Raw genomic sequence first — 26,510 nt, 5'->3', positions numbered from 1 at the left:
TGGTGTAGGTCCTTTAAGTATAGGCTATATTCTGTATGTGTATTAAAATCAATAGAAAAATTTTGCAAAAGAAAAAAATAATTGTATTGCACTGGTGTATATGGAAAAAAATCTTAAAGACAATACAGTTTACACAACACGTTTCTGATTGTTGTTTATGTCAGAGCACATCATTATTTGGAGAAAAGCATCCATGTTGAGATCTCTGACATTACAGCACCCTCTTCTGACAAAAAGAACTCACTGTAGCTCATTCCACAAGAGGCCATAATGGTTCAAGCCAGGCACTGTTTCACTCTATGGTCCCAGACAATAATGAAAAACGCTGGTTGGTGGAGTGTTTCCTTGTGGATCGGAGGATTGTTTTCCCAGAAAGTGGTTCTCAATTGGCTAAATGATGGTAGGCCTACATGGTTTTGTTATAAAGATATGTCGGTGTAGCTAGGTTTTTAATTTGATTAGTCTAGTCTTAGTTGACTAAATATCAAAATCTAGTCTATCGCTAGCATCAATGGAGGCAGAAGGTGGCAGGAAGGGGTACAAGAAGGGAAGTGCAGGGGAGGATGAGGTGGTGTCTGAAGAGGTGAGTCTTCAGAATCAGATTACTATACAGAAAATGTTGAGTGAGTCTGCATTTCTGACTGCAATGGAAAGTTTGTTCCACAGCTTGCAAGCCAGGAGGGAGAAGAGAGTGGGATGTGTGGAGCATTGTCCCAGGTGTTTAGGGAAGGTTCTTCAGACAGCTTCCCTGTGTTCGCTGATTTGAGTGGGAGGGGTTGAAGGGTTGGATCAGGCTTGGCGGCGTCGATGCCATGCCTATGGTTGCCTTGTAGGCCAACATCAGTGTTTCGTACTCGGTGCAGGCAGCAACCGGGAGCCAATGAGGGAGTGACAAAGGGGGGAGTCGTGAACATTTTGGCTGGCTGAAGATCATGGATCATGGCGTCATTCTGGATCGTTGATGAGGTACCTCAAACCTCAAACAGCGCAAAACATTTCCACAGAATGTACCAGGCAAATTATGTAGATGTTTGAATTCCTCCCAGGCTCACTGGGCTGCAAATGCAAAGGACAAGTGCCTCTGTGAAAACTATAGAATTGGTACATCTGACAAAACATGGTTCCCCAATTTACCTCCCAATCACTGAGCTCTCAACTTGGGTTATTACATCTCTCTACTAGTTGTCAAAACAATGTCGTAGACTGTATGTACGCGTAGCACGTAGGTGTTAGAGCAGACATCTCTCCTTCATTGGAAGTTAATAAAGATGCCCTGCCATCACCAGAGATAATTGAACAGGAGCCGACATCACTGAAGAAAGTAATCTCAAGAAGTAATCTCAAAAAGCAATTAAGTAGTGTGATCCTCTGATCAACCGGAATTTTCATAAGCTTCTCAATTAGCCTGAACTCTTACAGTCTGATAGTGGCAGAGTGTGCCGCCAGGCAGGAAACACTGAGTGTGCAGATTCAGTAGGAAACACTCCCTCATAAACACTCCCTCATTCACACCTTTTTTATAAATGACTCGGAGAGAAAAGGAAATGACAACGGCTGTCCTTTCTTTTTCTCGATTAGATTGCGATTAGATTGTACATTTTTAATAGGTGTTTCTCTAGGATACGATTGAATAATTATGTTTTTTTTATAAAGTACTCCAGATTTAACATCAAGTAGTCAACAGTCAAGTCAAATTTTAAATGGAGTAATGTGAATAACAGGGTTTCTGTTAGAGTCTGTGCTATTGTACTATTTTTTCCATTCACTGGACAAGAGTGGCTGAACCTAGCCCTAGAATGTCTTTGATCTTATACATATAACACTTGGACAGATAATCTACTTGTGTACTCACACAATAATGAATTCCTTTCACTTGTAGCCAGACATTGTCCTCTAGTTTTTGCATATCCCTTTGAAAATTCTGGCAGAAAACGTGTGTTTAGTCAAATATCTCCACTCTTCCACAAGCTTCACGCAGACAACGTTCAGTCTGGGGTGAGGGGCCCGGAATGAGTGCAGGACTGAATATATCAAATGTATGGGGCTCACAATTGGCAGGTACCCCACACCAATCGCAAAGCACCTGTCAATTGTGTGCCCAATACGTTTGTGCTTCCCAAACACACGTGTGTTCTCAAAGGAAGTTTTCAAATGTTCTGTCCAGCAGTCATTTCAGGTCCGGCCCTGTCGCTGACAGAGAATGTTGTGAAGTTTGTGGAAAAGTGGAGATATTTGATTAAACACACATTTTCTGCCATAACTTTCAAAGGGATATGAAACTAGAGGACAATGTCTGACTCCAAGTCTTAGGAATTAATTATTGGGTGAGTACACAAGGACTGATCTATGGCTGTGTATTTGGAATATGTATTTGTTATATGTAAGATCACAGACATTCTAGGGCTAGGCTGAACCCAATGCCTTGACAAATAATCAATAGTCTGATTAACCAATTGAATGATCAATTTCATTGAGAGATGTTTAATACTGTTGCTCCCATATTACTCTCCACCTGCAGGTTACTGAAGTCTCACAAATAGTACCAAGTGCAGCTCTTGATCTGGCACATTACGTCCAATACTGTTCCATTACCACGGATTGCCATGGTAGCAATAATTACACAAATAGATTAGATAAATTACGACTGCATAATGAGATCCTAACATCCTCATTATTACTCCTTGAGCTCCTTAGAGAAGGAGGAAGAATTGTTATTGCAAGACCCAATCCAAAGAACCCTTTGAAGAAACGTGTCATATTATACAACTATAAAACTAATCGCTATGATGGACCCATGCCTCCAGACTCACATAGGCCCTTGGCATGGTCTGTTTCCCTTGCTTTCTTACCGACCATTTACATAAAGAACGGTCATTAAGTATTGTATATAGCAGTAGTTTTCAACCTTTTTCATATCACGGTCATTATTTATTCAGCATTTTAGTCACAGACCACCATTTCATAAGATTTAGCTCCTTGAAACTTTGAATATTTTGTTATCTTTGCATAAGATTTTGTCCACAATTCCATGCTGTATTGATGTTGGTACAACAGGCAACAGGCAAACGTTGATCAAAAAAAATAAAATCTTCTACTTTCTAAATTTTACACTCTCAAGAGTTAAAGATCTATAAGGGTCCATTTGGTTACCAACTTTCCATCATTTAGCTGGGGAACACCCGGAATTCCTTCAAGGACCACTGGTTGAAAACCACAGGTATCTAAGATCCATTGTGAAATTCTGGACGTTGATTTAACTCTGAATACTCTGAAAGTATGGGTCACTTTTTGACACTCTCAGAGGCAAACAATGAACACTCAGGATTTTGCTGTGGTATGGTTCCCTCCTCTGGTGACTAGGAGTAAGCTTTCCCTCCCTGTGCTTGGTTGGTTCCTCCGTGGGGACTCAGGCGAGGTCCCAGGGGTCGTGTCAGATGCCCTGCTTGTTCCGTTCCTGCCCCGTCCACTGACGAGTGTCACCTGGCCAGATAGATAGAGGTCTAATAGAGAGGTCCGCTCCGTTAAGTGATTGAGCTGTAAATACAGATTGACCTGAACTAAGACTCTCATCATCTCTGAACTCATTCAACACTCCTTGTCCTCTCCCTTGACATCTGGCTCCAGAGGCATTGTAATCACTCAACTAAGAGCACACGAGAGAGAGAGAGGGAGAGAGAGAGAAAGAGAGAGAGGGAGAGAGAGAGAGAGGGGGGAGAGAGAGAGAAAGAAAGAGAGAGAGGGAGAGAGAGAGAGAGAGAGAGAGGGGGGCACTCTCTCAGATCATGACAAAACTGTGTGGGCTTGCATGCCAATGTGTGTGTGTGTGTGTGTGTGTGTGTGTGTGTGTGTGTGTGTGTGTGTGCGTGCGTGCGTGCGTGCGTGCGTGCGTGCGTGCGTGCGTGCGTGCGTGCGTGCGTGCGTGCGTGCGTGCGTGCGTGCGTGTGTGTGTGAGAGAGAGAGAGAGAAAGAAAGAGAGAAAGAGCACCAGAGCGTCAAACAGCAGCACCAACATCATCTCTCCATCAGCCACAGAGAGCTGCCATTGTCCCAGGCAATGGCAGACAGTATTTATGGACACGGCCGTAAAACGTGAAGACTTTGGTAATGGGATATGTCGATAACACCTGCAGCGGCACAATGTATGGCAGTTTACTGAGGAGATGAGTGGTCCGCCTGTTAGACAACTCAAATCTCATTTTCTCAATAAAGGCCTTTGAGTAAACGAGCCTAAAGCTGTACATAAATCACAAAACAGAATACAAAACCCCAAGGGCATATTAATCAAAATAGTATTTATTATAGAGTGGCACGGAGCATTTATGATGGCAATTCTATAATTGTGTGAGCTGTTATGACATAATTAACTTTATGTCCTCCCTTTAAAAGACAAAGGTAACTTGTGACATGCATCATCTCACACAGAACGGTAAACACGTTTTTCCTGGGATTTCTGCTTAATTCTTGATTGTGACTGAAAGACAGACAGGAAATGTGGATTAGAGAGGGGGGGATGACATGGAGCAAAGAAACCCTAGCCTTATTTATGTGGTATGCGCTTTTACCAGGCAAGCCACTACCCCTATTGGTCACAGGGAAGGCGTGTAAAGCAGGGGTCTTTAACGTTTTCAGGCCAAGGACCCCTTAGTTGAGAGAGAGATGAAGCGGGGACCCCCACAACCTTTTCATAGATTCCATACAGTTTCATCGTTTGACAGCACAATCATCAGTGTATTTTGGATTCATGTCAAATAGTGTTTTCAGATATTTAACCATTTGATACTTAAAGGTATATTCAGTGATTGTATTTCATTCAAATAAAAATATAATTGGTACATTTTCCATTCATTCTCCTCACTAGAACGTGTGCTGACCATATAAGGACTTCCACTATGGCCCGTGTTACGAGCATAGCTAGATTCAGTTTTCAGAGGTGGCCAGCCAGTCCTCGACCAATCAGGCCAATCAATATGGTCGTAGTTATGTTATGATGTTTAGTTATGATGGTCAAAATAAGTTTTGAGAACCATAGTCGCTCTGAATTAAGAACGTCTGCTAAATGCCTAGATTGTAAACTACTGAACTCATAAAATGCCACAGTCTCGTAGTAAATCAGTATCATACATATCCTGAAGCTGGAGACATAGGCCTACCGATATTAAGTGATTGGGTCTAATGATCAAAACGAGAACATTATAATGGTGTAAAAAATCTATAAAAAAAAAGAAACATTTCCATGCTGTAAGGCCAGTAAGGGACAAGATGATCCCAGGCCACTTTCATTATCACTGAATACACCTTTAAAAACTCGACCTTTTAATAAACTTGACCTTTCACTCTGTACTTAGTCTGCTCTTTTTTCCCCTCTACACCAAACCTCGTTGCCGAAAATAGCAGATCTACAAGCTCACAACGCCTCGCAGCGCGAGGCGTTGTGAGCTTGTAGATCTGCTAAAGTTTTCCGAATATGGACCCACATAGGGTTCAAGTGGTGAATATAAGGGAAAAAAGCTTCTATCACACAAAGATTTGGAGGACCCCCTGTAGTAATTCTAAGGACCCCCTAGGGGTCCCGGACCCCCTGTTGAAGACCCCTGGTGTAAAGGAACATGCTATCCATCCCGGTTGCTCTCCCTGCTGAATGGGCGTCCCAACGACCTGTAGGAGTCGCTAATGCAGTAACAGAATGCGGTCCCCTGCCAACTTCCCACCCACAAATACAGACATTTGGATTGCCCACCAATGCCCGGCCAAGCTGAGGACACAACTTTAACTATGTTGTTGCTATAATGTTAAGTATATATTAGCAATACATTTAAATAAATAAAAACACACCCGTGTGAACTGAGCGGTGGTCGTGGAGGCTGCGCAACAGCAAAACAAATATATATATACCTGTATATATATATAATAAAAAATATTAAAACAATATTAAACAAAATATTAATAATAAAATGCATGTCACTCAGGCCGCCACTGGTATCCATCCAGTGTGTGTGTGTGTGTGTGTGTGTGTGTGTGTGTGTGTGTGTGTGTGTGTGTGTGTGGTCTGGCCTGAACAACAGCGCCCCTCCCTTAACATGTGTGGTCAAAAAAGGTACTGTAGGCTACATACAGACAGACAGACACAGAGACAGACAGACATACCCACACACACGGCCACGTATAGGAGCGTTGTGACCACCGCTCAAAAATATATTGAATACATACTTGAAGTTATTCAGAACAGTATTTATAAGGCGTTTTTAGAATCGGCCTCAGGTCTAAATGGGTTAAACACAGGAACACTAAGGCAATGGCACTGGTTAATCTGTAGGTGGTTGCAGAGAAGAAGATCAAGCACTTTCAGCCGAATCCACCCATTCATCCATCCATCCATCCATCTATAAATGGTAAATGGTGCATAGATTGTGTGCTACATTCACCCATTCACACACATTCATACACTGATGGCAGGTAAAACCATGCAAGGCACCATCCAGCACATCGGGGTTCAGCGTCTTGGACACTTCAACACAAACTTTTGGGGGGAATGGGATTGAACTGGGAACCTTGCGGTTCTCCATCCGGCCGCTCCACCGGCCACCCTACCCCTGAGCCACTGCCGCCCCATCTGTCTGTCTGTCTAACCAACAAGGACTTCAATAAGGGAGCCAATAAATAAGAACACATCTTGCTTTACCAAAGTATATGGAGCTTAGTGGCACAGGATGTAGAACATTTGCCTGGGATTCGGAAGGTTCCACCGCGTGAAAGATACTGGACACCCAACTGCTCCCTGGGTGCTGTTTAGTAGCTGCCCACTGCTCCAAATAGTTAGGATGGGTTAAATGCAGAGGACAAATTCTGGGTATGTGCAAATGTACTTGGCCACCAGATCAAATTTCTGCCTCCCTGTAGAGGGAAGGACCCCAACAGGCATTAAGGAGAATGAATTGCAGTGCCGTAAAAACAGTTTCATGCCATAAATCCACCGTCATTGTCACAAACTCGTACTATTTTCCCCCAGAAATGATTCCCCATTTCACCGCCCAGAGAATACCACAGCGCTAGAGTAGACCCAGTGGCTGCTGCTGCTGTCTGGTGGTGGTAGGAGGTGCTCCACATGGGCAGTGATGCCTGCACAGAGGCAACCAGCCGTCCAGAGCCAGGGGACGCATATGGAACCAAGTGGCCCTCCTCCCCCAAGGGAAAAGAGAGGACCCACACTGATTTACTAGCAGTGAAGGACAATAATCGCTAAAGGACAACATTTATGCCCCAATCATTTCCGGGTCTTTGTCAGAGTCATGGGCCAAAAGGTCTGAGGATTAAGGTTAGACGAGGGGGAGTAAAAATAAATACCCTGTCCATGGACCAAAATATTATTGGCTTTGACAACTTATTTCATTAGCAACGCTGAAGAAATCTGGAGTTATCTAAAATTAGGTTTTAGATTAACCAAATGTCGTGTTTCTTAAAAAAGTAAATAACTAACAAACAAAACAAAAAACTGGAAAAGGAACATATATGTGATTCAAAGTAACAATCTAGCAAACAAGCTGAAATCTCATTCAGAATTCATGCCCTGATTTCTCCTCTTCTCTTTTTTTTTTCTTTTTTTTTAAGATTTGTTTTTGGGCTTTTATGACTTTATTTGATAGGACAGTAGACTGACAGGAATGGGGGGAGAGATGGGGAGTGACATGCGGAAAAGGTCATCCGGATCGGGAATCGTACCGACGACGACGCCAGGCGTCAATGCCTATGTGGCAACGCCTATGTGGTATGCACCTGGACCAATGGCCAACAATGGACAACAGCGTTGTGTGCTTGTAGATCTGCTGTTTTCACTAGTTTAGTACATTTTATAGATGATAAATGCAAAACGAACGGTTTTAGACATACAAGGTTTCCACCCGACAACGACGATATGCTATAAATATAAGGTGCTGGGAGTGAAAATTATAATGTAGGGGTGCCTCGGATTAAAAACACTAGAATTTCGGGCCCCCTTCGGGGGCCCTCAAATCTAGAGCTCGGGCCCCCTCCGGGGGCCCTCACGGTATACCAGCAATCAAATGGATTTGTAATGGGCAATGGGTAGTTCTTTTTTTGAGAAAAAATATTTTTTTGAGAAAAAATATTTTTTTGAGAAAAAATATTTTTTTGAGAAAAGAATATTTTTTTGAGAAAAAAGAATATTTTTTGGAGAAAAAAAAAATTTTTTTGAAAAGAAAGTTTTTTGAAAAAAAAAGTTTTTTGAAAAAAAAAAGTTTTGTGAAAAAAAAAAAAGTTTTGGCCTAATTGTGTTATTATTATTACTATAATAGGCCTGCCAATGTTTTATTTTCATTATTTCAATGTTTTCATTTTAGCAACACACACACACACACACACCCCCCTACACACACACACACACACACACACACACACACACACACACACACACACACACACACACAGACAGTATGTTGCTGTGAAGAGGTGAGTGGGCCGAACTCTAGATGTGAGTGGCCCGAAGGGCCGCCAACTTCTTGTAAGATACAGGCTCTCGGCTAGCTAGGCTCTCGCTGCGCCCGTCACTGCTGAAGCAAACTGTAACCTGATACTTTGGTGACGAAAATTGCGTAGGAGACACTCTGGGGAAAGATTTGCATAGCAAACCCACACATTACTTTTCTACAAAGTGTACATCGTGCGAATACAATAGCTTCAGGAGAAGCTGATAGGAACATTGGGGTAAAAATGCGCGATTTTTGTGCAAAAGGTGGAGTCTTTAGATGCAGTGTAAATGTGATTCTATCGCGCAGGATGCTTAAAAATATTTAAAGAGCGTCGCTGTGGGTTATGGCTGCTGAGATATTTATGGGGTGCCCTGAGACAAAAATGTTTGGGAACCCCTGCTATACATGAAATGAACTCACACTTGTATCTCCTATGTCTACATTCTGTCTCTTATGAATGGGTGCTCACTGCTTCCGCTGAAAGCGTTGCAGTCTCAGATTGAGTCAGTGGCCATGGTCGGGGGGTCAGAGGTGAAACCGCTCTGGGGGAGTTTAGAGCCTGGATCAACAGTAATCCTCCTACCATGGAGGTCACAGTCAAGTTGGGGAGGAAAGGATTCCCTCAGCTGTTTGCTGCACAACTTCCATTAAGCAATCTGCTGCCGCTACCACAGTCCATTGAGAGGGAGGATTGAAACTCCAAGCTTCAGGGAACACACACACAAACACACACACAGGCGGCCGCTTACGGCGCAGACCTTGTTTGATGAAAAAGAGCAATTAGGGGAGAAATGAGGGAGAATCATCAGGGGAAATGGCTGATGAAGACTTTATTGATTAAAGCAGCTCCACTGATCCAACGCTCACTGTAGCAATTACCACTGGCTGCCTGCCGTCGATGGGGGGCCCTCACGGCGCAGGGCGGCCCAGGGCCCCCCACTCTGGTAGACCACACAGGCAAAAGGCATTAGCAGGGATTGGGACGATGCATTTCTGGATTATAGTTGATGGCATTTCCCAAATTATGTTAGGCCATGCCAGATTTGATATTAAATTGCAAGGACAACGTGTGTGGCTATATGGCTTCCAAAACCACAATAAATCAAATTGATTACTTATGGCAATAGATTACATATAATGACACCGTCGTTGTATTGAATATTCATGGGATTTATATAATATAGCAATTACTTACCGCCCACCAATTATGGTATAATTAGAAGAAGAAAAAGCAGAGGAGAAAAGAGAGTGGACATACGTAGATAATAAAGAGTAAAGCCCCTTTTCGACTGCAGATTTAGCACCACACTACATGACACTACACCGCACCACACTCGGTAAGAAACAAATTGACCCTTTTAACTCTGATTATAATACAATATAAATTTGTATTACAACTATCGTAAATTATAATACACTAAAATGGATTATAACTGTGATTATAATACACTATAAAGTATTAATGTATTTACTATGATAATTATAATACACTATACTAGATTATAATAGTGGTTATAACACAATTACAACTATATCCTGGTGGTCTAAATGAAAAGTCAGTGAGTGATCACGTTTAGGACCGCTTTCACACCACTCTACCCAGGTCCTTGTTGTGGAAAACCTGGCACAAGTGGGCGGTGTGGAGTGGAGTGGTCTTGGGCCATGTCAGTGGAAAATGGGCTTAGGGGATGAGAATTATAATAAATGGCCTCAGGGAAAGGAGCATTTGATTAGACAGCTTTGGGGCAGTTATGCTGGCCTGCTGAGTGGATGGGGCAGGGGTGGGGGTGGGGGGGGGGGGGGGTGTCTGCATGTGTAGGGGCTGCTCTTCGTTCCCATGAATAGTTTATCTTTCCCTGTCCCTGGCTTTTAACGCAACCACTGACCTCTGGCCTTGTGTATGTTAAACACACGTATGGGAGAGTATAGGCTCAGCTCAAAGCATGACTAAAGCATGAATGAAGCTTCCCGTCTGTCTGTTTCTCTGTCTGTCTGTCTGTCTGTCTGTCTGTCTGTCCGTCCCCCCCCCCCCCCCCCAGCCCCAGCGATTAATTAAAATTCCTCTTGAATAAAGCAATAAATGTCTCGTTGCGGTGCATCTGAGTCAACATGCCTACATACAGGAGAGGCAAGTCTGATCTTTTCAATTAGTTTGTTTGCTCAGCTAAGATGGCATGGTATTTGTATTCAAATCAGACTCCTGCCTTCTCTAAGGACAATGGGGACCTCCTGGCAATGGATGTCTACATTGACTTACCAATGCAGCTGTGTATGTTGTGGTATCTTCCCTTTGCATGGAGGTGGGTTATCTCTGGTGGTTCACCTTTACCCTTACATGGCGACAACTCATTACATAAGTAATCAATCTTCCCCGGAAACCCACAGCCAGACTTCGCCTAACCTCGCGTCACCAGACTTTCCACCTCGGAGGAAAGCCTGGTATTTCGTTCTATATCCGTGTGATAACAGGAAGAAGAAGCGGTGTCGCTTTGTTTTGGTTACCCCTGCTTGTTTCCCAATCCCTATTTAAATGCTTGAGAAGTGTAGTCTTGCCAGTCGCTAGGAGTTGGACTAAAAGATCGATATACCAATTATGGACAATATACAGGACATGGAGCAGTTAACGTTCAAACTGAAGATAAAAGAAGACCTTTTTAATAAAAGATGTGAAAAAATGGTTGATGTATAGATTGTATAGATAGGTGAGCTGCTGATATGAAGGAGACAAAAATGTAAACCCTAATATTATTAATTTTTTTCTGTCTTTGGGCTCTATTTTGATCCATGCCTTATGCCTAAACTTCTTTGCCTTTTTTTTACTATTTTGAAAAACATTTTTAAACATTGCTGATCTGCAAGCTCACAACGTGCAGATGTAGATCAGCATTTGAAGTATTTAAAAATGTTTTTCAAAATAGTAAAAAAAAAGGCAAAGATGTTTAGGCATAAGGCATAAGGCATGGATCAAAATAGAGCACTGAGTGTGTGTTTTGTATGTGTTTGTATGTGTCTTTAATAAAGACAAAGTAAAAAAATATATATTCATGGATATACCAAACAAAGGGGTCAAGGTGTTTATTGGGTAGGCCCTAAAATTATGCCCTTGAGTGTGGGGAATTATATTGGGTTAAAACTGGTAGTTCCGGCCAAAGTGTAAAGTCTGTCTGATGACTACAACATGACGTAGGTTGTTTCCTCTCCAGTCAGAATCACAAACCCGAAAGTGCTACTGATCCCAGCTAGGCTAGACTTGGCCCACAGTCATCGGGTGGAAGGGGACGGGACACATTTCAACGTGCCACAAATAAATTGCCATCCTCAATTGAAATGACAAGCTTGGTGGCTATCGGATTAGCAGCGACGTGCAGAGAATGTTAGAGAGGCATGGGCTGAAATTTCTAAAGGGGCCTTTTGGTGGAATATCAAAAATAGCAGACCTCCAAGCTCACAACACGTCGCACTGCGACGCGTTGCGTGAGCTTGGAGGTCGGCTATTTTTGGAGCATGATACCACACTTAACTAAGCATTATCAAGTCAATACTTGAGATATGGCATACAGCATGGATTTCTTTCTACACATAGAGGGCTACACATAGAGGGCAGTTCTTTCAACATAAGATGCTGCATTCAAGTTCAGGAGAGTTTGTACAAGGCAATTCTCTTTATTAGGGTATGACATGGAAAGAGGGCATTTGCATTTCTTTTGACATAGTAAAAACTGCATTCGTGGTCTGGAGACTTTTCACTTTTTACAGACGGAAAAAAAAAGTCAGGGGCCCAAGCCCTCTTTGATGTCTATGTGTGTATGTGCCTGCGGATTAGGACCGGCTTTCTACAGTAGTTCCCCTTGGCCGAGACATGAATTTCAAAGGTCAGACCAGCCTGACCAGGTGGACCTGGGAGCAAGAGCAAATTGGAGGTGAGGGGCAGAGATCTAATTAGAACTCTGACCCGGCACATGACAGATGATGGTGTTTGAGGAGAACATCTTTCCTTCATTGGCCATTAAACTGTGGATCACACTGACTGACCTGCAAGCACCTCTGAAGGTCTTTGACAGCATCATTCTTAGAACAGTGGTTCTCAACCTTTTCAGGCCGCAAACCCCAAAATAATCATATTTTAACTGGGGACCCCCCCCCCCTCCTCCCACCCTGACAAGCACTAAGAGTTGAGGCATTTTGTATAGCACAGTTCTATTGTGAAACTAGCAGATCTACATGTTCACAACGCCTTGTGTTGCGAGGCGTTGTGAGCATGTAGATCGGCTATTTTCGCAATTTCTGCCTCTAATATTTGACAATTTGACGAATGTTTAATTTGTCATTTCAGAGGTATTAAAAAGTCCTTAAATTGTCACTTTATAAATGTGCAGATCCCCTCTATACACTTAAAATTATGTTGGTTTGTTTACTGTTGAGTGAGAAAACAATGTTGCACATTAAGTTAATCATTTGGGGACCCCCCCAGGGGGTCCCGACCCACAGGTTGAGAACCACTGTCTTAGAATCGAGAGGAAGTCCATGAAGCTCCCTGGGGAGATTTCACTGTAGCCTGCATTCACAGCACAATGAGTTGTTTTAAGCTCACACTTCAGGGGGTATTTCACTTTAAAACACTTCTGTGGTTATTGCGACCGTAGGTCGCATTTACTACCAAAACCTCCACGGGCTGTCTGTGAGTGAGTGAGTGAGTCAGTGAGTCCGTCACACTTTTGCCCTGCTCATATCTCCACAACCGTTGCCCCCATCCATGCCAAATTTTGCACACACACTCCTTACCTGCCAAACTACAACCTCCAAGGACCCCCGGAGCTCCAGGGACCCCCAGGTCCCTGGGGGACCCCCAGGTGTAAAAAAATGTCCGTCCGTGAGTCATACGTCACACTTTTGCCCTGCTCATATCTCCACAACCGTTGCCCCCATCCATGCCAACTTTTGCACACACACTCCTTACCTGCCAAACTACTACCTCCAAGGACCCCCGGAGCTCCAGGGACCCCCAGGTACCTGGGGGACCCCCAGGTGTAAAAAATGACCAAATGTGCAAAAATGACCAAATGACCACCCCCACGGAGCTGCTCACGGGGAATTCCTGGGGACCACCCACTCCTGGTGCTCCAGAACGGATGCAAAAGTGGTGGCGCCCCCAGTGGAGGACCCCCTCCACTGCAGCTCACATAAAATGCCCTAACTCGGCCTAGGAGCGTCCGGGAGAGCCGGGGCCGGTACGTATTCGTCCACCTACGGTCGCTTATCTCCCGATTAGGGAGTCTTACTGGTTTTAACTGTGTTCACCCCAGACAGTTTTATTATTAAGTTGCTTGATTCAAATTATTTGATATTTGACATCATTTTGTCAGACACACTCCTTCCCATTGTACTCTTCAATCAAATTCCTTTTTAACAAAGTTAGATTCGTTGAAAACACTTTGGTACTGGTGACTGATATTGTCCTTTTTTCATTTTTTATTATATACTGTATATATTTAATTAAAAACACTGTCCCCTCATGTATTTGAAGTACAATATCAGTCACCAGATGTCTTTCAATAAGAAAAACCTAATATCAAAATTATTATATTATTATATTATATTAATATAAAATATCAAAATATTGAATCAAGCAACACAAACCAAAGTAGATTTTAAAATGACCTAAGAAGTGTTTTAAAGTGAAATAACCTTTTAACCACAAAATCGCAATGTTTGTAGATCTGCTATTTTCACTATTTGTTTCCCTTTTTGTATTGTCACATTAGCAATACTGGTTTGAATATCTGGCGGTGTCAAAGACCTATTGGTGCCCCAGCAATGTATACTGCAGCATTGTGCTCAGCTCCACTGCAGTTACCGCATCGCCACTGTCCGACAACCTGGTGGCCTATTTGGCAAGGACACAGAAACAAAAAAGAGATAATCGTCAATTGAGAAATATAAAGGGACAAACACAATCTGTTTCTGCGCTAGATGGAGACAAATGGTGCATAAGCCATTGCCTTCCATTGCACCTACCCAGCCTGCACCACGGCTGCACTGTGCACCGCCACAATGATGATTAATCTCGTCCCCACTATTTATATTTCCTAATTGTAATTAGTACGAATTATCAATTATGCTTAGTGCCTAATTGCCCTTCATAAAGACAGCTCCCCAGGTTTAAACGGGTCCATTTAAATAATGTAACTAATAGCTCTTGCCTTTACGTCGTGGATACATCTTCATTGTTCCACGGGCGGAGCGCGATGGTTGCTCGTAATTTAGAGGGGCAATCGAGTGAAGGAGTGCAGGTGGCAATGTGGGAGTAATTATTGTTAATGAATTATGATGTGACCTTCTCAGAACAATGGCTAATCAATGCTCGCGTTGAGTGACAGTACACCGGCTGCAGATGCCAGCCAACGCACAGTAATTACGGGCAGGCCTCGGCTCTATGAGAGATGGCAGCACTCTTCCTCTCTCTCTTTCCCTCTCTCTCTCGCTCTCACACACACACACGCACACGCACACACACACACACACACACACACACACACACACACACACACACACACACACACACACACACACACACAGTATCTGCACTCAAAGAGCAATCCTAACTACATTATAGTGCTCTCCATAGCAGCTGTGTGTGTGTGTGTGTGTGTGTGTGTGTGTGTGTGTGTGTGTGTGTGTGTGTGTGTGTGTGTGGAGTGGAGTGGAGTGGACATGCAAGCCAAGGTACCAGCATCAATTAATTTACAGACAGAACAAGAGCTGAAGTTGTAAGCGGCCCTATAAGTGGCTTTGTACACATGCTGTGTACTAACTGGACACGGTCGGGCTTTGTGTCTGAAGTCTCCTTGGGGGCCAAACTGGTGGAGTGAGTGCAAGATAAAACTTTCATCTTTTGCTTTTTATTTCATCTTTTTATCATAACTGAGCCATTTCCTTGTTCATCATGCCATGGACAATCTGCCACCATGAGAAATGACCACAGAATGTCCACAACGAAAGTACAGTATACAATACAACCAGTAAGACTCCCTAATCGGGAGATAAGCGACCGTAGGTCACATGTACACATAGCCCCATATAGAACCTCACCCGTCGCTGCGTCCTATTGTGCTCCGAGATGAGGTCCTAGAAACATGGCCACCGGAATCTTGCGACAGCCTCCACATCACAGTTGGAAAACACACAAAACGAAATTTTGTCCAAAAAGTAACGGCAGTTCCGAGCTCCCAGGTTGTGAAAACCTAACAGCGGTACATAAAACTTGAACCGCGGCATGAAACAACCCCTTAAAATCGCTAGTTTTGTCAGCCGGTAATGTTTACAAGCCTGGAAGTTGCAGCCGGAATGGCAGCATTAGCGCCCTCTCTGGTCGAACGTAGCCCCAACCGTCGCTGCATTCGAACAGACATTCGACCAGAGAGGGCGCTAATGCTGCCATTCCGGCTGCAACTTCCAGGCTTGTAAACATTACCGGCTGACAAAACTAGCGATTTTAAGGGGTTGTTTCATGCCGCGGTTCAAGTTTTATGTACCGCTGTTAGGTTTTCACAACCTGGGAGCTCGGAACTGCCGTTACTTTTTGGACAAAATTTCGTTTTGTGTGTTTTCCAACTGTGATGTGGAGGCTGTCGCAAGATTCCGGTGGCCATGTTTCTAGGACCTCATCTCGGAGCACAACAGGACGCAGCGACGGGTGAGGTTCTATATGGGGCTAATGTACACACAAAGAGGGCTGTAACTGCCATTGGTTCCTAGTTGTGTGGGCAATGTGTAGACATACTGTGTACCGATGTGCGTGATTTTAGGGCAAAATCTGTAGGAGCAGTGTCCAAAAATGTGTTTTGCAAGAATCGGCCTCATGGTGGCGCTAGAAGAGGGCCATGTGAGAAATGAGGGGTGGGGTCTCCGCGTTGCCTTGGCGGACGAATAGGTACCGGCCCCGGCTCTCCCGGACGCTCCTAGCCCGAGTTACGGCATTTTATGTGAGCTGCAGTGGAGGGGGTCCTCCACTGGGGGCGCCACCACTTTGGCATCCGTTCTGGAGCACCAGGAGTCGGTGGTCCCCGGGAATTCCCCGTGAGCAGCCATGTTGGAGTGGTCATTTGGTCATTTTTGCACATTTGGTCTTTTTTTACATCTGGGGGTCCCCCAGGGACCTGGGGGTCCCTGGAGCTCCGGGGGTCCTTGGAGGTTGTAGTTTGGCAGCCAAGGAGCGTGTGTGCAAAATTTGGCATGGATCGGGGGAACGGTTGCGGAGATATGAGCAGGGCAATAGTGTGACGTGTGAGGTGTGACAGACAGACGGACAGACAGACTGACTGACTGACGGACTGACGGACTGACTCACAGTTTGTGCAGGTTTTGATAGTAAGTGCGACCTACGGTCGCAATAAACTCTGGCTTTTATACAGCTGACATTTATGATTCTCATAGATTTCCGATGCCGTGCTGCAGACCTGCGGTGATGTGGGGGCACAAGCGCCTACGGAAATCCATGTGTGTTCTGGATGAGACAGAACTCAATACAAATCACTGTCTTCCTACTGATTTAGTCCCTTCTCAGCTGTGGCAAATTAGGATCACAAAGCAATGGGAACTCTAAACCTCTTTTCACTTTTCATTTTGTCCTAGATTCTACAAACACAAACTGGAACAATCCCGGCCAAACCAGGACGTCTGGTAATTGTCACCCCCCTTCCTGATGAAAATACCAGGTGAAAATTCCAATTGAAATGAAGAAAGACATTGTCAAAAGGAGTGAAAATAGCAGATCTACAAGTTAGACAAGTCTGGCACAATTCTGCTCTCTTCAGGATGGTCTAAAGTTAACCAATGTTTCCCAAACAGTGGGTCGGGACCTATTTATGAGTCGGACTAATTATTATGGGCCATGACCCGAGTAAAAATCCCTAATTTTTCCTACATTTAAAAATATAATATATATTTAAAAAGATTTTTTGTGCGTGTGCGCGTGCGCGTGCGTGCGTGCGTGCGTGCGTGCGTGCGTGTGTGTGTGTGTGTGTGTTAAAAAAAAGCAAACAACAAACAAATAAGAAATTCCATAAATATATTTTTAGGAAGTTGTGAAAAATAGCCGATCTACAAGCGCACAACGTGACGTGTTGTGAGCTTGTAGATCTGCTATTTTAACTAGTTTGGGTCCTGGGCAAACGACTAATCTCTCTTTTGGGTCTCGACCTGAAAAGTTTGAGAGTTACTGGCCTAAACAGGAGGAATAGGATTCCACATGGTTTCTTCCTATTTAGGCCTGTAGAAGAAATAAATTCAAATCTGATCCTTAGTGTAAGTGCCTGTGTAGTGTGTACAGCACATTCGGCCATAACAAGGGACAAAATGGCTTGGAGCCAGGCTTAAAGTGGGGTCTTACAACAATGGGTCACCCGACTCCTGCAGTAGTCCTGGTATCTGGTCTTGCAGCAGAAATAACGTTGCACACCAAACCTTGAACTGAAGCACTGCTGCTACTGTATGGAGTTTTAAAGTTGAAGAGATTAGAGTGGAGAGTTTTCAATGTCTGTGTCCACATGGCCTTCTGTATGAGGATGTTAGCCATCAACAGCAGCAGCAGAGTTTGAACTGACCTTTACCTCGTGGTGACAGGGACGCCATGCGACTGACAGTGTCCCTCGGCATAATTTACCCCTCCCCCCCCCCCCCTCTCACCCCCACCCCGCCACCGCGTCGCCCTCCATCCCCTCCATCCACGACGGAGTCGACCCTTTTACAAATCACCCCCAACTTTACACATCTGCTGCCTGTCAGCATCTGCCAGATGCACTCACCCGTCCCGCCCGTAATGAAAAACTCTCATTACTCGCCCCCACCCAACAGGTACAACGGGCCGTTAGGACAATTACTGGGCAATGCCACTGACCTTGTTGTTGGAGAGAGTCAAACAAACACGGAGGTCTCAGTGAGAACAGGGGCCGTCGGCAGCTAGCGGTGCCCGCCGGCACACACACTGTGGAGACAGGAGAACTGGCAAAGGAGTGATGCTTTCTCTCTCTTTTTTTTGTCTGCTAAGGAAGATTGCGCTGCATCGATCTGGACACATCGATGCCAACTGAATCTGACTCACATTGCAGGTAGCTTGGCAAGCTACCAGCAGATTGTGAGGCAGCACTGATGGACAACTGAGAGAGCGCCATACCTGAATGGTTGCATCACAACAACTAAAATGTAGAAACTGTATGTGGCTATTTTTATGCATGCACTATGTTTTTCTGTGGAAGCATAATAATGACATTTCTCCTTTGTCTGAAATGCCGTTCAAATAAAGTTCGACTCGTCCTGATGATAGTAATATGTAAACCAGTATCATACAAAGGAATGCACTTAACAGTTGGTCCTGCTCAGCAGCGTTTCCCATTAAAGTTTAACGACAAATATATAACAATTACAAGGTTTAGGAATGCGGGACAGAAGGGCTAACCTCCGCCTCTAATGGTTGACAACACTCACTGATCCTTTGTCTCGGTCTCACTTTACAGGAGAGCCGGGGCGACAGTAGACGGCCGCAGACACAATAGACACCGCATGCGAATAAAGAAGCCTGGGCTCATAATGGCACTCCTGCCATTAGACAAATTATCTGACGTTTAGCAGACTCGGGGCAGCCTCCCTGGTGATGTGATGACTTTATTGACCCCAGAGGGGGGTCTTGTATGGAAGTGTGTCTCCTTGGCTCCCTGTGGTCTTCCAACGGGGACCTCTCCTCTGAACTGCAGCTCTGGCTGTTCCCAGGGGCGTCGCACCAAATTCTGGGCCCCGGGTTACAAGGATTCACTGCGGGCCCCCCGTGAATGTTCTTCATAGGGGGAACTGGGAACGCATTATTACGCATTATTTTGTGCTTTAACTACTGAAAAATAGCAGATATACAAGCGTGTCTGCTATTTTTGAAAAATTGTGAAAATATGTGCAAGTCTTTGAATATTTCAGATCCCTCTAAGGTTTTTTGGAGAAAAAAAACATGTTTCTATGTCAGTGGTGCTCAAACTTTTTCATGTTAAGGACCCCCAAAATGATACGTATTTGGCCACGGACCCCCCATCTCAAAATATTTCGTTCCAGGGACCCCCCAGAAGCAAAATTTAAGTTACAAATAAAATACACATATTCAAAGATTTGCACACATTTTCACGACTTTTCAAAAATAGCAGATCTACAAGCTCGCAGCGCGGCACTCTGTGCCGCGCTGTGAGCTTGTATATCTGCTATTTTTCAATAGCTAAAGTATAAAATAATGAAGGCCCCTCCACCTTGGGCCCTAGTAACTCAGTCCCACTTTCCCCCCCTCTTGTGACGCCCCTGGTGGTCTCCAACGGGGACCCCTCTCCTCTGAACTGCAGCTCATGGCTGTTCCAAACTCAGAACGGGGCCAGATGCCGTCCCTGTCCTCTGGGGTCTACCTGGGGGCCTCTCTGTCCCCCTAGGGGTCCTCCTCATTGTCCCCCAGCCCCATACAAACAGATGTCTGACCACTGAGTCTCCCTCATAGGAAGTTATAAACCTCCAGCGTGCAGCCGGCTCCATTCATATGGAGGGCTTACATTAATGGCAGTACAAGTGCCATACATATGCTAACGTGGACACACAGACACCCTGTAGGAACGGCTTTTAACAAATGTTTGACTATGTAACTACCACAGAAACATACCATATCACCAGGCTGCGCCGGGCCAAGGAACGAGAAAAAGCCATGTAAAAGGAACAATCAACCTCGTGCCATATAAGTTACACAGGAAGCAGTGTATTGGGGAGGTATTGACAGACTGGTTAAACAGTGTGTAAATTGATCGGATCACCCTCGTCACAAGCACGGACAGGAACTAGGGCCTAAAGAAATATACTAGACAAAGTTGTAGACAGAGTGATGGCAATTCTGTCTCCCTTTTGCCCCGACAATTTAGGTAAGGGTTAGACCTCACAGGTCTGTATGTGGTAAAACATGCTAATGCTTATACAGAAGCAAGGGCATATTACCACTTAGCAGCACATTACCACCTGGCAGCTGGGAAAAGCAAACTTGTAAGATATTTGTAATGTGTGGTAGGGATGGATGCAGTATTAATTATTTCATATATCATGAAGAACAACTATTGCAGGGGTCTTCAATGTTTTCAGGCCAAGGACCCCTTAGCTGAGAGTGATAAAGCAGGGACCCCCACTACATATTGTATAAAATTGTGTTGGAGATCTAAAAATGTTCATAGATTTCTTAGACAGAGTAGACTCGTTTGACAGCACTGTCTATCATCAGTGTAGGTTGTTGGTCTAATGTGTATTTTTAGACATTTACCCACTTGAACCATCAATACTTATTGTTTCCCTACACCAAACCTCTTTGCCAAGAATAGCAGTTGTGAGCTTGTAAATCGGCTATTCTTGTAGATTGGTTATTCTTGGCTAATGTTCCACACATAATCGGGATACAAGGGTTAAAGTGGTAATGTAGAAAAAAAAGTTCTTATCACACAAAGATTTGGAGGACCCTAACTCGGACCCCCTGTTGAAGACCCCTGAACTATTGTAATTTCTCATACCGGGCGGAAAATGCTAATACTGATGATCAATAATTGGATAGGCATTTCTTCCCTTGTGGTGTTACGGCCACTGGTTTATCCTTCCAGTAGGTTATCCAAAATGACAGTCAGGGGCCAGCCACTTTTATCAGTATTGGACACCCGCTAAGAATATTGATCCTATGCACACAGATTCAGCCTACAGTTTAGCCATCTTCAGCCATCAGGTTTTAAACAGCCCTACTGTGTGTCACTTTTTTTTTATTGAATCCTAATAAGTCTCAAGTGTGCATTGATTTATTGCAAACAGCTATCACCAAAACTAAAGTGAGAAAACAATCAGTCTTATAAAGTTAATCCTTAGTACAGATTTCCATTAACTTAATGTTGTGAATGTTATTCCAATGGTTGGGTTTAAGGATCTTGCCAGATATGATTAACATGCATCGATATTAAGGTTAACTGAGATATGGGAAGCAAATAGCATTGTTTATTGGTAACATACAAGTTAAAAGGACAAAAGACCATAACAAATATTCATATCATTTTCTATTTTGTAAATTATAAACCTATTTTGCATGCACAGTAAAAGCCTCAGTGTGACTTGACTATATCAAGAGTGTGTAAAAATGTACAATGTACAATGTAACCAATGGACGGTCCATTTGGTTGGATTTGCACACTCTCAGAGTTAAATTCTCTATTGTTGTGTTGTATTAGTGCAAGACATTTTGGAATAGGAATTATTTTCAAATCAATTCAAAAACACATTCTATACTTTATGTGTGTAGACTGTTCTCTGGGATTCTGGGCATGCCTAGACTGAAAGACAAAAGGTGAGAACATCATCAAGTCTATTGGATGCCGCATTATGCAAAATGAAAATAAAAATCCTTTATCACAAATCTATTCAAATAAGAGAAAGTTTGTCTGTGGCTACTAGCTCAAGGGAACGCTCCCAATGAGCAGTATGACCGTTAACTGCCAAAGAGTGAGGCAATTTAGGGAGACAGGGTAATCTCCGATATGGATCAAGTGCCATCTGTGCCCAATTTACTTTCAGGTCGTGTATTATTGAATTTAATGATATGGGTGATTATCGACGAATCCTTTGAGCCCATTAACAGGTCGTGTGAAACGCTAATAGTGTTTGTGTCACGTGGTGCTAGGGGCCGCGTCCCCGCGAGTCGCCAGAGGGGGACTGGAGCGCTTTAAAGACGGCGCTTTCATTCACCTAGCATCATGCTGTGTAGACTGACACAGCCGGCTGACAGACAGGAGCGGATCAAACAGACCAGACACCGAGGGATAACCACTTAATGTGCTTTCATCAACCTAAAAGAAGCCAATAATTAAAACTATGAGAAGTTCCTCTCCACACGCGTAATTGTGCACGTGAAATTGCGTGTCCATCTTCGTTCCAACTGCAGAGCATTGCGGTTAAGAAAAGAGAAAGAATGCTGGATTCCAAAGACTCTGGAGTAATAATGACTTCCAGTCATAGGATTTCATTTTCTATCATTGATATTCTGGATCCAAAGAAGTTTAACAGCAAAAGAATCAACGAGCACTCCGTCGCCAAGTTCCCCGCGTCTAACGTGGAAGGAGAAAGTTTGGACGCCAGCACAGACAACAGAGTTGAGCGCACGAAAGCAGGTAGGAATTGGAAAGTTACAGACACGATTAAAAATGTAATTCAATTTTTTAAAAAGCCCATTGGTGTGTAATATTATGTTATTTATTTCCTATACTATATCCTTATGATTCATCAAATTCTCACACGTTTTTATACAGGGCAATCTCAAATGCACATGCTGCAGCTATAGATGTAAATATTAAATTGGACAGTTCTGATTTTATTTATTTAGCTATAGGCCTATATTACTTTTAAGCTTCAGATCCGAAATCAGAAACTAAACTGTCCAATGGCCAGCTAGAATGGGTCGCTGTTTTATATCATATTTATTGTCATCTCTGTATGACCTTCCCTTAATTTCCAAGGCTACGTTTCCTTTCAAGAAAGCCACAAAAGGCTTGCTCCCAGAGCCCCAGCGTGTGATTGGCATTGGGACAGGCCGGCTAGATAATTGTTTAAATCGTCCCATTGAGGATGCCCCCGTGCGCTTTGATCGATATCCCATTACTGCATCCTGCATATCTCCCTCCAGCACCTTGCAGGTACAAACTTCACACCCCATCCATGTCTGATCCTAAATACCGTTCGATTAAAACTTCCCTTTAAATAGATGACATTTATCGATCCACCGACAAATATGAAACTCCATTAGCACGTCATGGCTGAGACGGTGCAGCTGGATTTAAACTGGATTTCTTTCCGCAACATGACATTTGAGGCGATGTGCGGTTTATAAATTATTTAAGGATTAGTGACCAAGCCACCCTTTAGCCCCCCTATGAACCCTACAGCTTCGTTCCACTTGCACAACCTCAGGATCCTAATCAAACATTTGACAGCCCATTTCTTGCCTCAACAACAACTCTAGGATTTAAAACAGTCCACTCTATAGGTTATTAGTGCTCTGGCGCTGTCCTTTCAGCACCACTGCCGCAAGTAGTTTCTTGAGCTGCTAATTGAAGGAAATATATTTGGCTTCTAAACCAGCACTTAAACCCTTTATTAGTGTGGTTGCCATAGCAACACACTATAGTTGGCTACTTGTTCAACTTTATTCTTTGTTAACCCCAAAAGTTTTCCGGACTATTCCTCCCACAGTTTTGGCTGCACAGTGCACACACTCGAGTCATATATCTCAAATCGACCGGCTCAATCACAAATCGTGTGCTTGCATTTTGCCAAATTAATAAATACATTTCCCCTTTGACTTGAATGGGAAAGTGCAAATACGGCAACCACACTTGCAATTTCCCAGTTGTACTTTTGGACCTCTTTTTTTCTGTATAGCCGATCTTTAAGCACACAATGTTGTATTGTGTTGTGAGCTTGTAGTTCTGCTATTTTATTGCTAATGTTTTGGCTAATATGGATCATGCTGAGGTTCAAGAGTACAGGTCAGCAGGCCTATAGCCTACCCATAATCTGCAATTAAGGGGTCTTTCACACCCAAAGTCCGCTTAGAAGGTCCGGATCAGGGACCAAATGTCTACATTGTTGCATTTTGAATTTGGTCCAGTTAGCGTTCACATGGGACTTTTGTTAAAAGAGCCAAATATGTAAACTGATCCTCATATTTAATGAAATGCCTTTTCTATGTCTTATAGGTGGAGACATAGGAGCAGCACAGTCTGGAGTTGCAAAGCACCGTGTCGACGTTGCCGAGCCGCTTCTGCTGCCCTCGCCGACAGAACCAGACTCCTGTTTCACCGGGGAGCAGGAGGAGGATGATGGGGACGATGAGCGCTGCAGCAGCGGTGCTGCCACGACCCGTGACCCGTCACCGCACAAGCGGCGGCGCTCAGACCAGGCCTGCGCCAAGCCACGACGTGCCAGGACGGCGTTCACCTACGAGCAACTCGTGGCCCTGGAGAATAAGTTCCGCGCGACGCGCTATCTCTCTGTCTGCGAGCGACTTAACTTAGCATTGTCGTTATCTCTCACTGAGACCCAGGTAAAGATCTGGTTCCAGAACAGAAGAACCAAGTGGAAAAAGCAAAACCCCGGCGCGGACAGCACGCTGCAGCCCGGCTCAAACTCTCTCGTGAACGTCAGTCCCTGTCCGTCCACGTGTGTCTCGAGTTCTGCGAGTTACCACCAAACTTTCCCCACCTTCAGCTCTGGGAATATGATCTTCCACACGGCTGGTGCTGTTCCTCTTTCAGCCACTGGAGGGCTCTTGCACCCTTTCTTGTCCAATGGCTTTGTCCAGCCACCATATTTCACCCACACCCCACATTTATGAGCAAAAACTTTTATCCAACACCTGATGACATTTGAGGCCAATCTTGATATTGATCAAAGTAACTTTTTGACATTCACTGCCCCAAGTACTGCCCAAAGACCTCTGAACTATTGTGCCATGTCCCATTCTATGAATTCAAGAGAAAAAAACACATTTGTCTTGTGGTTGACTATAGGTCAACAGGAACTGGAGAATTGGAATTTCAGCTACATCAATCACTGAATGCCTTTTCAACTTCCTCCTCAATGTGTCATATGTTCAGCAAAGGACGTTTTGAAGAACTTTTACGAATGGATAATGATAAAGAAAGAAAGAAAAACAGACCTGCTGAGTGCTTAGCTGTTTTGCTTATGAAATACAGATGCTCTATGTATCATTACATTTTCTAAAGCAGGGGTCTTCAACAGGGGGTCCGGGACCCCTAGGGGGTCCTCAAAGTTACTACAGGGGGTCCTCCAAATCTTTGTGTGATAAGAACTTTTTTTTTCTACACGACCACTTGAACCCTTGTATCCCTATGTATGTGTGGAACATTAGCCAAGAATAACAAATCTACAATAATAGCCGATCTACAAGCTCACAACGCCTCTTGGCAAAGAGGTTTGGTGTAGAGGGAAACAAGAGCAGTCAGACTAAGTATTGATGGTTCAAGTGGTTAAATGTCTAAAAGCACACATTAGACCAACAACCTACACTGATGATAGTGCTGTCAAACAAGTCTACTCTGTCTAAGAAATCTATTTTATACAATATGTTGTGGGGGTTCCTGCTTTATCACTCTCTCAGCTAAGGGGTCCTTGGCCTGAAAACTTTGAAGACCCCCTAAAGCACTGGGCCTCTGCCTATAGCACCATGCTGTGTTTGTACATCTCAAAGGCTCGCACATGGCACGTCTGTTACCACTTAAAAATACATTATCAGTGTAAATTGAAGATAATGGAGCACACCTTTGTGGTTTATTTATTAAAACACCTTTGCGGTTTTGCTAATTAAAAATAAATGCATTTTGAATGAGAATAGATTTGACTAAGGACGATGTCTAATTGCGCCGTGTTGTCATGACTACAAAAAAAAGTGTTGCTTGTGAAAGTGCATTATGTCTCAGTATCATTGTTGTTGAGAGGTCATTTGGAGCACATGTTTAAATGAGGTCCAGTTGACTCAATAAAAAGACTGGTATGGTGCCATCTCCTGGGAAATAAGCATGATGGCACACCAGAAAGCATACATTTTATTGATCAGAGTGAGTTATTCAGTATTACCTGGAAAATGGCATGTGGACACAAGGCCTATATGAACTATAGGGTTTGATTAACAGAATTGCTTGAGTCTAATCATCACTTACATGTTACAACCACACAGTGGCGCCCTTTCATCATGCTTCCCCACAGTCTGTGGCTCAGAAACGTGAACTAGCCTATCTGAGGGGGACCTGCAATTTACAAAAAAGCAATTAAAAAAAAAGATAGGCCTACATAAATCTGTCATTTATTAGTTTTTTATTATTGTCTCCACCAGCCGAAGGCTGAGGGAGAGTATGTTTTCCCCTCCGTCCGTCCGTGCGTCCGTCCGTGCGTCCTCGCAGTTTGTGAGCAGCTAATCTC

The 26,510-nt window shown here is 43.8% G+C and overlaps 1 protein-coding gene across 1 annotated transcript; it reads left to right on the top strand.

The window, feature by feature from the left end:
* Nucleotides 1-511: 511 nt before the first annotated feature.
* LOC308297296 (NK1 transcription factor-related protein 2-like) lies at nt 512-24,906 on the top strand (the record flags this gene model as incomplete). Its single annotated transcript, XM_080740709.1, has 5 exons — nt 512-583; nt 12,307-12,403; nt 22,198-22,277; nt 22,459-22,684; nt 24,269-24,906. 5 exons carry the CDS (start codon nt 512-514, stop codon nt 24,904-24,906), a joined length of 1,113 nt encoding a protein of 370 aa, XP_080596835.1.
* Nucleotides 24,907-26,510: the final 1,604 nt, after the last annotated feature.

Source organism: Nannobrachium achirus (assembly GCF_963921795.1).
Source record: "Nannobrachium achirus genome assembly, chromosome: 13".
NCBI classification, from domain to species: Eukaryota; Metazoa; Chordata; class Actinopteri; order Myctophiformes; family Myctophidae; genus Nannobrachium; species Nannobrachium achirus.
Note: the sequence above shows the minus strand (reverse complement) of the source record. Positions and strands in the feature narration are given on the sequence as shown.